We start from the raw sequence: 16475 nt of genomic DNA, 5'->3' as shown, positions 1-16475 counted from the left end.
TTTTCTTTAGTATTCAGCAAATGGTAAACATACATTACTTATTAATTTTGAGATACTTGCTGAATGTGAGCCCACCCCAGCTTGCATGGAATTATGGGAAATAACCTTCAAGCAGCAAATTAAACTATGTTACAGTCCAATTAAAAACCTCTTTATATCTCTCCAGGAATTATACAAGGATTCATTCAGCAGGTGGTGAGAGAAAGAAGAACTTGTAGAACACTTCTATCTTAGTGAGGACACTCATTGGCATAATTCATTCCCTAGCCCCTTAAACTAATCTTTACCATCACAATTAATTGCCTAACCCTTACCTTAACCCTAGCCTAAACCCAATTCGAACCCTAAAACTAAGTCTTAGCCTTCAAACAGCCCTTTGAAAAAGTGAGGACTGCCCAAATGTCCTCACTTTTCCCAAAATGTCCTCACTTTTCCCAAAATGTCTTCACTCCTGTACAGAACTACAACAGAAGTGTAACAATGTGTTCTAACAGTGTATTCCAGGAACACTAGAGTGAGGATGAGGTGTGTGTGTGTGTGTGTGTGTGTGTGTGTGTGTGTGTGTGTGTGTGTGTGTGTGTGTGTGTGTGTGTGTGTGTGTGTGTGTGTGTGTGTGTGTGTGTGTGTGTGTGTGTGTGTGTGTGTGTGTGTGTGTGTGTGTGTGTGTGTGTGTGTGTGTGTGTGTGTGTGTCCTGCTCATGTTACAGGAAGGCTACAGAGAGAGGCCGGCTCTTTGTTCCCACCCAGTCCCTGTGGACAGGGAGCTCTCACATCTCAGCGCATGCAACACAAACGGCATCTGTACTTGCAAGTCTGACAATGACGGGTTTTTAAATAAACACAACCACTGCCAAAGCTTTTAACTATTGGTTTTCAATAGACTGTATCACCTTCAATGGTGTTGTTGCACTGAACTATTTTACATTATATTAAATTACATAAACTAAAGCCTAAAATGAAAATTGTATATATTATTAAACTCCTCTGTAAATGTGTCTTCCGTTTTTTTTTTCTGTTTCTTTTAATATCTAAGATTCAGAGCAACATGTAACCAAATTACCACATGGTGGGACTAATTAAGGATTATGTTATATAATTTTTTTCATGTTGAATACATTTTTATCACAAGGATTGTTACTCTTGGCCCATCCGGCATAAACTCCTACAGTCCTTCATCTAGTGGACCACTGCTAAAAACATAGCACTGCGAAATATGTCTGGTTGTTTACTATGAGCAGCATGTAAAGTGATGCAACACATCCATTTACAGCTGTCATCAGCTATCATCACTACAAACTACAGGACCAAACCGGCACAGTCTTACCTGATCTCCAGGCCCGACGCAGGAACGCAAAGGCAAAAGAGAGAGCTGCCCTGGAGCCCACTCTGGCCAAACCTTCAACGCCCTTACTGACTGGACGAGGGCTGAAATAATAAAAAACAATTACACAGGGATCAGCTTAAACTGTACGTCAAGTTTTCAGGTACATTGAAATTAAAGTAAATCAGATGCTGACTAAACTGAGCACTAGCTCATATGTGAATAAGTCTGGAACTTCAATTATAGAGTAGACTAGACCACAAGCTAGTGCTGCATTAAGTATATTATTCAACAAGATGCATACTGGAGTCTGGAGCGTGCTTAGGGGGCCAACAAAAGGAAGCTAGCATTACAGATTTGCAGTTGTGTGACTCAACATTACACATTCATTAATATAGCTACGATAGTACGGCTAAATTTAAAAAATAATCATAACTGGTCGATAAACACAAGATCTTGGAGGGATCATTCTCGTTTTACTCTCTAAAGCAGTTCATTGTGTGCAGGGTCTGGGGGTGTAGCTGGGGGCCTATCCCAGCAAGGCGAGAGTGAGAGGCGGGGTACACACCAGGACTCAACACAGGACTGACCACTTGCACACTCTAATCCATACTGACAGGAACATCTCTGATTACTCAAACCCTTGGCCTACCTGCTTTGAGATGACAGCATTAACCACAACGTGCCGGTGCCCTATGATCTCGAGCTAAAATATTTGTACCTCTTGTTGTCAGCAGCAGGCAGCGGGGGGCTGGGGGGCGTCTTCCAGCGCACCTCGTACTTCTCCTCCATCATGCTGTGGCTGAGGGAGATGAGGTAGCGCTCCAGGATGACCAGGCGCTGGCGCAGGCGCTGGGCAGACAGCGTGCTTTTGGCCTTTTGAGCCGAGAGCTTCTGCTGGTCGTCCACCAGGACCAACAGACAGTCCTTCAGCTCAATCTCATCTGGACACAGAGGGAAATGTGCAATGAAAAAAATGATCGTCCATAACATAATAGAACTTACTTTCACTCATAATTACTAACCACAGGAAAACCATACATTAAACAGATGTCAAATAATTTAAAAGAAAATAATTATTTAAATTGATCAGCTGCATGTCTTTTTCTTATGATCGGGCACAACAAATGCATTTTCAAGCTCTAATTTTAAGCTCTAAGTCTATTTTCCATTCAGGTTTTTCCTCTGCAATTTAAAAACAATTTCTAGAAAGTGGTAAGACTTATCTTGAAATACATGTAAAATATGAAATAGGTGTATAAATAAATATGGTTCACCTTCAGCATGGGAAAAGAAAGGAAAAATCACACTAGTCCATGTGACCTAGATAAATCACTGTGCTATAAAAAAAAACATTTCAGTTACACTACAAAAACATTTTGATGTCAAAACATCCAACAATATGAAATCTGTCACGTTAAACATAAAAGCATCTGTGAAACTTTTTTTTTCTTCCATCCTATAAATATACAGCTGCATTTTAATAATTTAAACTGCAAATGCATTTTTCATATTTCACTCTCAAGTTTACAAGAACAGGGATTTTAAGTTACCACATGAAATAAACAAAAAACTGCAATAAGTGAAGAAATCACATTTTTTAACAACATCTCATCATTACACAAGTTCTTAATTACAAAAAGGGGGAAAGGGGGAAGTTTCAAGAGGGGGTCCTTTGACACTTAAGATTATTACTTGTAGACCTCACTGGGGGAAAAAATAAAAATAAAACATTTTCCCCACTGGTATTAATCACAACCAGTCCTTTGTTCTGATCTGGTTCAAGAGAAAATGCTGTATAATGTGTCGACACAGCAGCGCTGCAGGGAAGACGAGATGGGCCAAAATAGCCAGTCTGAAATCCACTTAAGCTTTATATAAGCTAGACCGGCCTGAGGTTGTGAGAGCCACACAAGAGTCAGCTGTGCTCAGCTGTCAGGACAGATATGTATCCCGCACAAAGTTGCTCACTTTTCATTATACATTATCAAGGCTAAAAAGTGAGTTGAGCTAAAGAAATGTCAAAGAGGAAGATGAATTCAGACTCAAAAAAAGAGAGGCCATGTGTCCTGGGACCATCCTGATTTTCAAAACAATAGCTCGGGTCTGGGCAGTGACTGCTGAGATCAAAGTGTTCCAGGTATCTGACCGTTCAGTGGGAAAGCAGGAAGTATGCCGTTTGAACTTCCAGCTTCTATGATTCGGACATGTAGCAATCCAGTTACACTGTACAATCAGACCCCTGTGATTTCCTGTGCTCAGTCAACACAATAAGAGAGCAGCAAGGAGCAAAGCCTAAATTCACTAAGCGTAAAGACCATCCCCCGACCCAATGCTTATCTACCACTACCACAACACCGTCCCACCCAGTCCCTCTAGTAAACACAGCCTGGGTGAGAGACACTACCCCTTCACTGGACCACGTTACAGTATGACACTTACCGAGATCACACTCCGGAGGGGTAAAAATAGACCCCTCCGTTCTGCGGACTGCAAGTTGTCAATTTAGAGTTTCCACACCTCACGTGCCAGCTAAAAAAGTGCACATCAACAAGGGCCTGACAGACGGGACTCTGATAAATAGAGTTGATGACCATGTGTCGAAATGGTCAGTATCAACGTATCTGGTAAACATTTAGGTGTTGTGAAACCGTGTGCTGTCGGAGTGGTATCAGTAACCCTTCTTGGAAACAGAAAGGCATAAAATATCAAGAACTACAGCAGAAGAACAGGGAAGCTTTGGCCGCAACAGGATATACTGTAGCCACGACACATTTTAATTTGGTTCAGGTAGCACTCTCACCTGGTTGCCGCCCCCAGTCCCACGACTCAATGATGGAGTGATGTACAGATGCTGACGTCTCCTCCTCCTCTTTCTTTTCTTTGTCGTTAGGTTCATCTTTCTTCTGGGTTCCAAAGCAGTCACAATCTTCTAAAGGAGTAAAAAAAAATAGTTCTGACGTTAATTCCCTCAGCAAGGTTACATCAATCCTGTCCCTGGTTCACATCGTCATGGTGATGGAGTGTATAAATGTACCATGTTATCATAAACAGATGGCGGCAACATGTAAATCTGTCGGAAACATAAGAGGAGTGAATGACCGCTGTAATCTCACAGTGACAGACCTGGGTGAGCGGATTCTTCTCCGTTGAACGTTATCTCCTCATCTTTGACCATTTCATTCCACATCTCGCTCAGTCCCTCTGGAGAAAACGCCCGCTGCCAAAGGAAGTAAAGAAGGTGAAAATACACCCACACTTTTGAAATGTTCGATTTATATTCACATCTTTATGTTTGTGTGTGTGTGTTTGCTTTGTAAATTATGCATAACTGTGTCACAGAAAAGTTACAATCACAGTATGATGATATTAGACTACAACTGCAGCTAAAATAGAACCAATGTGACCATTGATTATTCAAAAAAATTATTTATGAAATGTGTCTTCTGTCTTTCATCCCTCTTTAGATTTACATCTGCAGCAAACCCTCATTATTTCATGAGCTTGACTTGTGGAAACAAAAATAAAATAATAATAAATAAAAAAATTAATAAATAAAATTTTCAGAAACCAAGAGAGAAAATCACCATTATCAGACTACTACCAAATATAGTGAACAAAAGGAGAACAAAACAGGTGCGTGATCCCCATATTCAAAGTGATTCAAGGAATCATCTGCAGGTTTAATGTCCGCGCCTTAGTGTTACACCATTCATCCATAGCTTTGCTTTCAAGGATCTGATGTCTTAAATGTCAAAAACAAGTTAGGTCACCGATAACACGAGAGCAGACAAACAACACTCAAGCTGCCTTCGGCACAGCAGACAGCTTTTAATGACGGGAAATCATGACACCCTTCCTTAATTCTAGCCCTCATTTGGAAGTATAAACCAATTTTTGGTGTCCAGGGTTGAGTCCAGACAGGCTGCAGATGGTGGAGGGGATGCCAGACAGCTTGACAATCACTTCAGTCTCCTAGTCTTCTCGAAATTCATCATATAACAAACACAACCTCAGAAATTACTACTAACATGAGTTTGTTTTCACAACATGGATCTTCATTACAGAAAATACAGTTTTTATTTACTTACTATGTGATTATAGGCTACATCACTTTCCATAATCACAAAACAATAATCATCTTTGCAAGATGGCTTGATACAGCTTGCACGCCAGTGGCTGTAGATGTGTCTTACGTATTCAGCCATGTCAGTTTGTTACACACAAGATGCATACACTTTCTGACATCACAGAATCATTTTTTTTTTGGGGGGGGGGGTAATGCAGACATCCATCATCCCCAATACAATGCAACACAGTCACACTGACAATATTTGAGGAGTGAAGCAGTTTCCACTTTTCAAATTTCCTCGTTATTCCCTCCTTCGACGGGAAACACGTACCTGTAAATCTATCTTCAGCCATTTGTCATGAAATCTCAGCTGAGCGTCGAGGGTAAAACATGGAGACGGCATCTTCCCCTCCCCTCTCCTGGCTGGAAACTGCAGCCAGCCTGCAAGATCAAAGAGACGAAAGGGCCGTGTTACAACACAGATGTACAAACCCACAGTCGGACGACAGTCGGACAGCACTGACAGACATTGTGCACATGGATCCGTGAGGGGCTGAGGCTCAGTCGAATAAAGCGAGGGCGGTGAGGAACGTGCTCCTTTTCCAGGCCTGATCCTGGTTTTACTTGGATCAAATGAAATGCCGTTTGACCACAATCAGTTTCAAGATAAAGACTTACACTAATATTAACCAAAGAGCATGGCCAACTATCACCAGTAAGGAGCATGACCAACCAATGTTATCACACGAATGTAAACAAAAGGGAAACCCAACACAGGTTTACTCAACAGGGGACTGAATCATTACAAACTTCAATAATGGCTCTTGAAATACACATGGACTAATCATGGACAGCATCAGGACTACGTGTGATTTTGTGTGTGTGATCTAATCATGCATGTTTCTGTTAAAGGGACGGTGCCCAACGTGCTGCCTTTAGCTCAACCTTTCACAGTTATACGTGTGAACACAGCCGCAATTAGAATGCCTCATTAGAAAACACCAGCGTGACGTGGAAGTCATAGCTTGCGTTAGCTTAATGTGGACACATCTAACGCCGAGGCCATAGGTGCATTCATGACTGTTAACGTTTACTTGAGGCGTTGCAAGAAAAGCAGAACATCGTAGCATCGGGGGGCTAGCAAGGGCACGGACCATGTTCACCTTCAAACCGCCGCGGTTCGAGCCCCGTTAGTGCACTTAATCACACGCACGACTCTTAACGCGCAATAACACGCACTGACACGGCAGCGCTGCGCCCGTGAAGCAGCGCCCCAACGCTGGGTAACGTTCGCGTTAGCTCGGCGGCTAACAACTTAGCTCGCCAGACAGCTAGTACCAACACAACATTAGCTAGCTAAACCGGCCTCTCGTCATCCAGGCAGCGGCGAGCGAGCCCTAATGTGACAGCACACCGGGACCGAGCGAGGCGCGGCGTTTCGCAGAGTTCGGGACGGACAACGAATTGTTACCTGCGGTCTCTTCTCGGGCTATTCTCGTCTCCCCCCTCTCAACTGCATTAACAAGACGTTCATAATTGATTTGATTGACAGCTCGCCGACCGGGGCACGAGGCATGGAAACAATTTACGTAGTCGTAACCAGGAGACTCAAGGCGATCGATGTGTGCCACCGCAGCCCGCTGAGGTGGGTGGTCCGCCGGCCACAGACACTGACTCCGTCCGCTCGTACCGGCCGCTGTCGTGAAACGTGCGCCTCTTTCGGATTCGAGGCGGGACTTGGTCGGGGCGGGGTTGGACTGGAAGGAAGACGAAACTTTCGGCTAGGGGGCGTTGTGTCTCTAGGAAAGGATGGACAGGATTTAATCCACAGATGAATTTGGGCCATTATGAATAATAATTCATACGGTTTTTTATGCTTGTTAATTTGTCAATTAATTTCTTTCATAGCTAAATTTGTGTAGTCATTTTCATGCTGTAGGAACTCGTGTAGACATGCCATGTACTAGGCCTTTTCAACCTAGATGAATTCAACTATTTTAATTTAAATATTGTCTCACTGTGTCACTATGATACTCTCAGTGCAGGACGGAGCGAGCTGTGTGTCGGAGATTCTCACAGAAAATTGTTTAGTAGTTAGCTGATCATGTGGAAGTGCAACAGAAGAAGAAGAAGAAGAAGAATTAGCTGAGCAGTGGAGCGCAGGAGGGACTGCACATGCGCACTGTGTCTCTGACCGAAGTGTGTACACAGTGGGCGATCAGTGAAGCTACGAGCCAAGAGCCAAATGAAAGGCAGCCGCAGTCATGGCTCTTAACTCGGAACCAAGTGGCCCTTCGCTGCCATTTGCCGGAATACTGATAGCTGTGGGATCGAGTGTCATCAACGGCTCGACATTTGTGCTCCAGAAAAAGGGAATATTACGCTCCCGCGACAGAGGTAGACTGACACATAACCCCGAGACTATGGAAGTATTGGTATAAAGTTGGGTGTAGTCATTAAATCATAGCAGTAAAAAGGAAAAAGCTGTTCACGGGCCACACAAACTAAACTTCTCCCCTCCGCATTTGTTCCTGCAGGCGGCTCGTACCTGCGAGATGTGGTGTGGTGGAGTGGCACAGTGTCCAGTGAGTACAGCGCCATCTACCGAGCCCGGAGGCAAAGCTCAATCAAAAATCCCTCTGAGCATTGTGCTCCCTGTACACTCACTTATAAATACAATATAGTTATTTTCCATTCATGTATAAGGCAAAAGATTCTGACATCTTTTTTTTTTTTTTCATGAACTTCACAAGTGATTATTGGTCAAATTGGGAACTTCCTGGCATACAACTTGGCCCCTGCTGTGATAGTTACACCTCTGGGGGCCCTCGGAGTGTTGTTTGGGTAAGTCCAAGACAATATTCCTTCTTTTTCTCCCCCCTGAAATAGTTATTGTGATATGGTTTGGACAAACTACACTGAACAAAATTATAAACGCAACACTTTTGTGGTTGCCCCCATTTTTAATGAGCTGAACTCAATGATCTAAGACTTTTTCTATGTAGACAAAAGGCTTATTTCTCTCCAATATTATTCACAAATCTGTCTCAATCTGTGTTAGTGAGCATGAGATAATCCATCCACCTCACAGGTGTGGCATATCAAGATGCTGATTAGACAGCATGGTTATTGCACAGGTGTGCCTTAGGCTGGCCACAATAAAAGGCCACTCTAAAATGTGCAAAACTGTGTTAAAGTCAATCATCACCAACAATTTCAGGTTGCGAGACCACAATTGTGAGCCGTCATAAAGTGAAGATAACAAGTACAAAGTCGAGTGATAACAATCGTTGCATGGATGGATTGTATGGATTCTCTGCATTGCGTTGTGTGTACAGTGTGTAACAAGGGGCCGCGTCTGTGTGCTGCAGGGCTGTGCTGGCTTCCTGGATCTTGGAGGAGCATTTGAATATCCTGGGGAAGCTCGGCTGTGTCATATGTTGCTGTGGCTCTGTTGTGCTCATCATACATGCGCCGAAAGCAGAGGCCGTGACGTCGAGACTGGAGCTCGAGGAGCGGCTGTCAGACCCAGGTGACCCAGTTCAATTCAAGATTTTTGTATTTTTTTCTTCTCATGAGTATAACTTCATCATTAAAGCAAGATAACTCATAATATATTTTGTCCTCCTGCAGTGTTTGTAACGTATGCCCTCCTTGTGGTCCTGCTTCTGATCACTCTGATTGGGCGGATTGCTCCGGCTCACGGCACATCGAACATCATGGTGTATGTCGCCATATGCTCCCTGCTGGGAAGCTTCACGGTTCCCAGCAGCAAGGGACTCGGCCTGGTGGCCCCAGACGTCTTTGGTGAGGGGCCGGCGAGCGGCCGAGCTCTGGCGCTCTTCCTGGGCCTGCTGGGGACGCTGGCCATCAGCATCCTGATTCAGTTCTTCTTCATCAACAAGGCCCTGGAGTGTTTCAGCTCCAACGTGTTCGAGGCGATATACTACGTGACGTTCACATCCACCGTGATCCTCTCCTCCGCTCTCCTCTTCAGGGAGTGGACCGCGCTCACTGTGACCGACGGCCTTGCCGTGCTTTGTGGTTTGACAACAGTGTGTGTTGGGGTCGTTTTGCTTCGCATCTCCCAGGAGGCTCTGATCACCTGGAGGATGGAGGAGGCCCGGGAGAAGACGGACTGATTGAATGTTTTGTTATTTACACGATTGTAAAGAATTGTTTTGTACCATATTAATTCCAGGTTCAATGACCAATGCATCTGTGTATTTATGACTAGTTCCACATACCATTGTAACATTTTCTCTAGAAAATCATTCCTGCTTTAATTCAATTATTACAAAAGCAACTCTCATCTTCATGGAGACTGGGTTTTTTTTTCACTTTTAAAGGCAAACTCAAACTTAACATTTAATTTGTCAACTACAAATGATTCTCTTCACTTTCGTCTACAGTTTTCCTCTCCGGTCTTAAAGAGTTCCCTTAAATGTTCTCGCTTTTCTCAATTAGACAGACTGTCTCAGCGTAGAGTCACCTACACTTTGACTTATTCAGTCTGCCTGTGAATTATTCAGTGACATTTCAGAAGCGGTCTCCTTGGCGCAGGAGTTGTATAGAACGTGAGTATCAACAATGAATGGTTGAATTGTCTAATGGAGGAATTTGTGGAGCTGATATTGAAATATAGACGCCTCTTTTGTCGTGATATGAAATGTGGCTATATATTATACGTGTGTAATTCAAATGCCTTTTGGGTAATGAACTATTTATTAACATCATAAAAATGTTTAATGGTGATGCCTTGTAACTATTCTTACAAGCTCTGTGGGTCCTCTTTTGATAAGCATTGGTTGAATTTGCTTTATTTTAAAGGAATAAAACTAACGTTTTTCCTTTTTGAATCGCATGTTTGCCTTGAATCGTTCTAACACTGTCAGTCAAGTACCCGGGGATAAGAAACAGACACAAATACCTTTCTGTACTGTCAGGCATGAATGAATAGTTGATGGATCATGTCAGTTTTATTTAGAATTTAATAATTCATGATCTTACCATAGATAAATTATGAACTGGAATCTCAAGTTTCCTGCTAAGAAACCTGCTATATTTAAAGGTCATCCTGCCGAATGGATGCCATTTGCCGGTAGGAATTCTTCCAACTTAAACTTTTTTTAATGTTGTGTTTTCAACACTGAGTCTAATAACACACATATTTAACTATTCAAAATGTGTATTGGTCAATCTCAGGCAACTTAATTATTTTTTTTTCACAATGTGTTAAAGTGGAGGATGGTTGCAGTTTTCCCAGTCCTGTGAACAACATCCAAATCTTTAAAAAATATATATGTTTACAAGCCTATCAAAGGGGAGTTTTTTTTCTCTCCACAGTCTGTTGGGTTTTTTGAATATTGTGAGGTCGCGACCTTAATAGGTAAAGTGCCTTGAGATCATATATGTAACCATTTGGTGCTATAAAATTGAACTGTATTGATATGAATGTTTTATCCTTGTGAAGCACTTTATGACTGGTGTCTGTGAAAGGTGCTTTATAAATAAAGATTACTAACTTACTATCAGGCGATCCGTTTGTTTTTTTTATATTAAAAAAAATGGTTGATTACATTTGTGACAAAAAAAAACTTTGTGCATGAAAGTTGTTTTTTTCATCTAAAAAAGCAAAGGCACTATTTTCCTTTCCAAGGACACTAAAACCTCCAATTTACTATGATTGTAGTCTGTCATTGAACCTCAGTCAGATTGGAAAACATTCACAAGAAATGGTTCCTCCAATGTATTTGGTCAAACTAGTAGACACACACCATAAAAAAAACCAGTGTGTTTACTTCCTCACAGTTTTGGGTTGTCCCTCGTTATCAGTGACGTATATTAAGGAAAGGGGAGGAGTTACAAATCATGACACCATTTATTTAAATTTGTTATAACTGATAGTGAGTATTGAGTGTAATAAAACCTATTAGCTGTTGACTGTGAAGTGACCGTGTGCGCGCGCGCGCGTGTACGTGTGCGCGCGCGCGCTCAGTGCACGGTGGACTCGAGCCCGCGGAGGGCACAGTCCACTGACCTCATCTCTCCCGCGACAGGCGGAAGAAGGAGGCTCGCAGTGCGGCAAGTCGTCGAGCGGCGTCGGGGGGAAGGTTGAGTCGGAGAGCGGTGTGTGAAGTATGTGAAGGCGGGCGAGCTGTTCGCTAAACCCCGGCTGCTGCTGCTGCCTCTGTCTCTTCTTGTGTGCGGGGGAACCCGCCGCCGCCGCCGTTTCGCAGGTATGTGACTCCTTCCCAACACGCGACCAGTCGGTGCCTCAACCCACGCTAACTCGGAGCTAGCCTGCGAGCTAGCAGCACCTCGCGCTGCCGATGAGGCGTCGAGCGATGCCTCTCTTGTATGAGCGATACAACTCTTGCAAGAGAAATGTAACGCTGCGTCACCGCCGCACCCCGCCGCTGTCGAAGCCGTGCCCGGACATAACCTGGCGGCTAAAAGAACAACAACCCCCTGTGAAAGGGCGACATGACGCCAGCTCGTAAACAAGCTGCGCCTTAACCATTCACTTCCTGCATTCCTCGGCATTGAAATAAGAGTATTTACATACTCGCCCGTCTCCTCACTCGGCGTGTTTTCGATCGGGACACCAGACAAACCTAAACGCGCTGTCAGCCCGATGGACCCTTCGCACACATCACACGATCTTGTTCCGGTCTGTAATGTCGCCTGTGGGAACGGTAGGTCATTGACTGCTTTGAAGAAGAAGAAGAAGAACATGAAGATGAGGATGATGGTGGTGGTGATGTTGATGGTGATGATGATGATGGTGATGATGATGATGATGGTGGTGGCGGTGATGGCGGCAGCAGCTTGTTAATGCCCCTCGTGTGCCTGTGCCCTCCAGGTGTCTGGGCTGTCCTGAACTGTACCGTCGGGCAGCGTCTGCGCTGTGCGGTGGTCAATGTGACGGAGCGCCACGCCAACGACACATCCGGCCTCGCCATGGGTGAGGACAGGGGCAAGTATGACTTCTACATCGGCCTGGGGCTGGCCATCAGCTCCAGCATCTTCATCGGGGGCAGCTTCATCCTCAAGAAGAAAGGGCTGCTGAGGCTGGCGAGGAAGGGGTCGATGCGGGCAGGTGTGCGCATCTCCTTTTTTTTTCTGATTTGTCTCGAAAGCGTATCATAACTAAAACCTTGGAACAAAGGTCTTGGGAACAAACTAGTGTACAACTCAGTTCGGGCAACTCCCCGATCCAGTTGTGCAACACTGATAAAAGAAGTCAAACCAGTGGGGACAGTCCATTAGCATACATACAGGAGGACTTATCAGGCGTGTGTGTGTGTGTGTGTGTGTGTGTGTGTGGGTTGTTTGTGTGTGCACGTGAGCCAACAGGACTCTTAAAACCTAGTAATCGTTAACTTCATATTTTTTCAACTTGACCTTCAACTGAAATCCATTGCAGCTGCCTGATTGGTTGTAAGGATAACATAACCTTTCCTCTTAGTTTTACTCGCATGAATGGATATTCAAATGTTTAATTGTTTCCCCCGCTCCAGGCCAGGGCGGTCATGCATATCTGAAAGAGTGGCTATGGTGGGCTGGTTTACTTTCAAGTAAGTGATGATGACGCTCTGTTGTTAAAAACCTAATGAGATACATTAGCATTGATCTGAAGATTAAATCTAGGTTAAAGTTTGTGGTTCTAGGTAACACGTAATTATTGTTTATTACTAGTAGTATTACTCATAGTATTATTATTATACCTGTGCATAGTATATTCTCCCTATTCATTGAAATTATGTTGAAACCATTAAACATAGCCTACAGTAAATGAAATCCCCCGGAAAATTATCAAGCCTGTGCTTACACTTAAAGCTCTGTTTGTGCTTAATATTGGAGGAACACACATCTTAAGTATTACTGTAGAGTAATTAACCTCAGGCAATATTTCAGTGTCTGCCTTCATTGCAACATATTTACCTCAATGTGTGTTCCATCGTTTGCAGTGGGGGCCGGTGAAGCAGCCAACTTTGCAGCTTACGCCTTTGCTCCTGCGACTCTGGTCACCCCACTGGGAGCCCTCAGCGTGCTTGTGAGGTATGGACCATCCACTGCACGAATTGTACATTTATTAAACCTCGTCTAAGTTGGCTTTTTTTACACCCCTCTTTTTGTGTGTAAATGGTTCTGTGGAGTCATCGTAACTAACCATGCACAACGCATTGCAGTGCGGTTCTGTCGTCCTACTTCCTGTCGGAGCGGCTGAACCTGCACGGGAAGCTGGGCTGCCTGCTCAGCATCCTGGGCTCCACCAACATGGTGATTCATGCGCCACAAGAGGAAGAGATCAGCAGCCTTGAGCACATGGCCAGGAAGCTGGTCGACCCAGGTATGATCCTGTACCAAGACTGAACTCTTACCCTCACTGCAGCAAAACAATACTAAAAGACAGAAGCAAAACACATGAAAGTAAAATTGTTTTGCTTACTAATATCAGTGTTCCCTTCTCTCAAAATGGTGCCTACATTTTTTTTAGATCAAATACTAATAATAACTACTTTGTCCATATTTATATTTCTTTCGATTTGCATTAAATCTGTCCTAAAAAACCCTTTTGCGGTTTCCCCAGGGTTTTTTGTCTTCGCCACCCTCGTCATCATCGTAGCCATCATCTTCATATTCGTCGTAGGTCCCCGCCATGGTCAGACCAACATCCTTGTGTATATCACCATCTGCTCGGTGATCGGGGCCCTGTCGGTGTCCTGTGTCAAAGGACTGGGCATCGCCATAAAGGAGGCGATCGCTGGCAAAAACGTTGTGGGCAAGCCGCTGGCTTGGCTCCTGCTCTTGGGCCTGGTGGCCTGCGTGAGCACGCAGATCAACTACCTGAACAAGGCTCTGGACATATTCAACACGTCGCTGGTGACGCCCATCTACTATGTGTTCTTCACCACATCCGTGCTCACCTGCTCCGCAATCCTCTTCAAGGAGTGGGAGCACATGGGCACAGGCGACGTGATTGGCACGCTCACTGGCTTCCTTACGATCATCGTGGGCATCTTCCTGCTCCACGCCTTCAAAGACATGAGCGTCAGCCTGGCCAGCCTCGCGGTGTCCATGAGGAAGGAGGAGCGGGCCGCGCCTGCGGCCAACGGCATGGTCTCCCACAGCACATATGAACTGCTACATAACGAGTCCACAGAGGACGTGGAGGACAGAGAAATGGGTTTGGCCTTTGAGAGCGTGTCTCGCCGAAATGGGGCAATGACTTCCTCGTTGGATCATTAAGGGACCCTCGTGACCAACCATGGCATTGTTGTGGCGTATGAGAACAATAAGACAATCAGCTGTGTGGGAGAAGCGACTCGGACTGACCAGTGGATTGTATTTAAATGTTTAATTTGCCTTACTTTTTGCAGAATATGACCTGGTCATATTAAGTTGCAGTTAAAACTTAATTTCATTCCTCTGTAGCCTTGTAAATAGTTTTTTTTTTCTTTTTTAAAGAAATGTTTTGTTATATCTACATGCATATTAATGCACTGACTTACTTTCTATAAATCAAAATGACGAAAGTTTTAATATATCTTCTATAGCAGGCTCTTCTGACAAGGACATTCAATATGATTTGGGTTTTTTTCGCGATACTTGATTAACAAAAGTTTTTGTTGGGGAGTCATTCTGAACTTTTTTTTTGTAGCGTTTTACATGAAAAGCTCCAAAGAGGAACCAACCGATTTGTTACATATTTATTGAATTAAAATGATTTAAAACAATTGAATCACAAGGCACAATGAATAAATGCTTAACATGACTATGAGCGTTGTTACTTATCAGATTCCTTTAAACTGAGTAGCATGCATGTTCAACATTATAGAAAATACACATTTACTTTAACCCCCCCCCCCCACCACTTAAAATAGGTTTCTGTTCACCCTAAATAATCCACCACTGCAAACCCTTAAATATTCATCTGATAAAACTAATTTCCCTTCCCTGATCTAAAGCTTTCAGCAAGTATAAAAAAAGGAATAGCTCATCCATAAAAGGGGAAATATCTATCATTTCTGATAAGGCACAAGTGAATACAAAAAGAAAAAATCTGACAAAAAAACGTGGCCCCACTTCTTGGCATTTAATGGTCCTTGGCTGCTAAAGACCAAAAGTAAATGAGGAATAATAATTGCAGATGCTGGTGACACTGACAGTGTTTGGAACTCCCCGCTGGTCCGCGGCACCGACGCCTCAGCTGCTGGCTAGTGACTGGTGGATTGGTGGCTGGAAGCATCGGACGTGTTCGACCGGCATGTTCTCCCCATCTCCGGACTTCAGGTACTTGTTCAGGATGGCAAATATCTCGTTGTTGAGGACTTGGAATTTCCGGATTCGCTCAACCATTTTCTTCAGTGGCTAAAGGGAAAGCAGAAAATATGAATTGAGAGAACTGAGAATCTTAACCCCCCCTGGCTTTAGTCTTTCTGTAAAAATGGGCCTTGTACTGAAAAAGTATCAAAACATTTTCTTGGTTCGGCTCTTTCTACAAGGCTTTGTGTTGATGGGCATTAAAGGAATATTTCAACATTTTGTAAAATTAACTTTTTTTGGCTGAAAGTTAGGATGACAAAATTGATACCATTCATGTCTATACGTGTAATTTGAAGCTACAACCAACAGCCGGTTAGCTTAGCATGAAAAAAAAAGGCTTAAGGGGAACTGCAGTCCTGGCTGTGTCTCAAGGTAACAAACTGCTGACCAGCTAATTAACAACTTTTTTCTCTCCTCCATTAAAAAGGCTTGATTATAGGTTTGGCTCCATTGCGTCAAACAGTAGAGTGGTATCTATCAAATGCATGTTAAAGAATGTGGAACTACTCCTTTATCGGTTACCTGTGGGTTTGCTTGAAATTCAGTTGATGGATGTTTTTTACAAAAATTAAACTGCATACTTGATAAGGGATGTTTTCATCTACAGTAGTTGCACCTGACAAGGTGATCAGTGAAATGGTATTACTAAACATTGTCCTGTATTTGTACAGCAGATTAGCAACTAAAGCTACAAAGTGTTTTTGATTTGCTGCCCCCATTTTTATGATTATGATAAGACAATTATATGGC

At 43.6% G+C, this 16475-nt stretch overlaps 4 protein-coding genes across 11 annotated transcripts in view; 2 read left to right on the top strand and 2 right to left on the bottom strand.

Moving 5' to 3' along the window:
- The window catches only part of herc2 (HECT and RLD domain containing E3 ubiquitin protein ligase 2), a 41591-nt gene extending 34456 nt beyond the window's left edge, over positions 1-7135 (bottom strand). For 2 of the 4 annotated variants that reach the window (XM_035648310.2, XM_047336619.1), the window contains exons 1-6: positions 6865-7004; positions 5725-5834; positions 4448-4541; positions 4125-4253; positions 2043-2265; positions 1325-1425 (exon numbers count right to left, since the gene is read on the bottom strand). In XM_035648310.2, coding sequence (XP_035504203.1) covers positions 1325-1425; positions 2043-2265; positions 4125-4253; positions 4448-4541; positions 5725-5796 — 619 coding nt within the window. In that variant the 5' untranslated portion in view covers positions 5797-5834; positions 6865-7004. Of the gene's footprint in view, positions 1-1324; positions 1426-2042; positions 2266-4124; positions 4254-4447; positions 4542-5724; positions 5835-6864 lie in introns of all 4 variants that reach the window. The other 2 variants (XM_047336618.1, XM_047336617.1) reach the window with 2 other exon arrangements.
- Positions 7136-7266: 131 nt separating this feature from the next.
- Positions 7267-10922, top strand: nipa1 (NIPA magnesium transporter 1). The gene is made up of 5 exons (XM_035648317.2): positions 7267-7790; positions 7931-7978; positions 8147-8237; positions 8765-8925; positions 9027-10922. Exons 1-5 carry the CDS (start codon positions 7658-7660, stop codon positions 9533-9535), a joined length of 942 nt encoding a protein of 313 aa, XP_035504210.1. The 5' UTR covers positions 7267-7657; the 3' UTR covers positions 9536-10922.
- A 397-nt stretch (positions 10923-11319) lies between these two features.
- nipa2 (NIPA magnesium transporter 2) lies at positions 11320-15174 on the top strand. Of its 2 annotated transcripts, none has more exons than XM_035648316.2 (6): positions 11320-11632; positions 12259-12495; positions 12917-12973; positions 13367-13457; positions 13589-13749; positions 13990-15174. In XM_035648316.2, exons 2-6 carry the CDS (start codon positions 12357-12359, stop codon positions 14646-14648), a joined length of 1107 nt encoding a protein of 368 aa, XP_035504209.1. In that variant the 5' UTR covers positions 11320-11632; positions 12259-12356; the 3' UTR covers positions 14649-15174. The 2 variants fall into 2 exon arrangements, with proteins under 2 accessions (XP_035504209.1, XP_035504208.1); XM_035648315.2 differs by lacking the exon at positions 11320-11632 and adding an exon at positions 11707-12091.
- cyfip1 (cytoplasmic FMR1 interacting protein 1) overlaps positions 15095-16475 on the bottom strand; it is a 26356-nt gene continuing 24975 nt past the window's right edge. For all 4 annotated transcript variants that reach the window (XM_035648312.2, XM_035648311.2, XM_035648314.2 and 1 more), the window contains exon 31: positions 15095-15770. In XM_035648312.2, the coding sequence (XP_035504205.2) occupies positions 15606-15770 (165 nt within the window). In that variant the 3' untranslated portion in view covers positions 15095-15605. The remainder of the gene's footprint in view (positions 15771-16475) is intronic.

The sequence above is a fragment of the Scophthalmus maximus genome, chromosome 13, assembly GCF_022379125.1.
Source record: "Scophthalmus maximus strain ysfricsl-2021 chromosome 13, ASM2237912v1, whole genome shotgun sequence".
NCBI classification, from domain to species: Eukaryota; Metazoa; Chordata; class Actinopteri; order Pleuronectiformes; family Scophthalmidae; genus Scophthalmus; species Scophthalmus maximus.
This window is presented reverse-complemented; position numbering and strand designations above follow the sequence as displayed.

Bases quoted from the DNA above. Each gene is read 5' to 3' on its own strand.
- nipa2 (XM_035648315.2), top strand. From the start codon at position 12,031: ATGGACCCTTCGCACACATCACACGATCTTGTTCCGGTCTGTAATGTC. The intron at 12,496-12,916 runs GTGTGCGCATCT...CCCCCGCTCCAG, and splicing joins GAAGGGGTCGATGCGGGCAG to GCCAGGGCGGTCATGCATAT. The intron at 13,458-13,588 runs GTATGGACCATC...AACGCATTGCAG, and splicing joins GCCCTCAGCGTGCTTGTGAG to TGCGGTTCTGTCGTCCTACT.
- nipa1 (XM_035648317.2), top strand. From the start codon at position 7,658: ATGGCTCTTAACTCGGAACCAAGTGGCCCTTCGCTGCCATTTGCCGGA. The intron at 7,791-7,930 runs GTAGACTGACAC...TTGTTCCTGCAG, and splicing joins ATTACGCTCCCGCGACAGAG to GCGGCTCGTACCTGCGAGAT. The intron at 7,979-8,146 runs GTGAGTACAGCG...GAACTTCACAAG, and splicing joins GTGGAGTGGCACAGTGTCCA to TGATTATTGGTCAAATTGGG.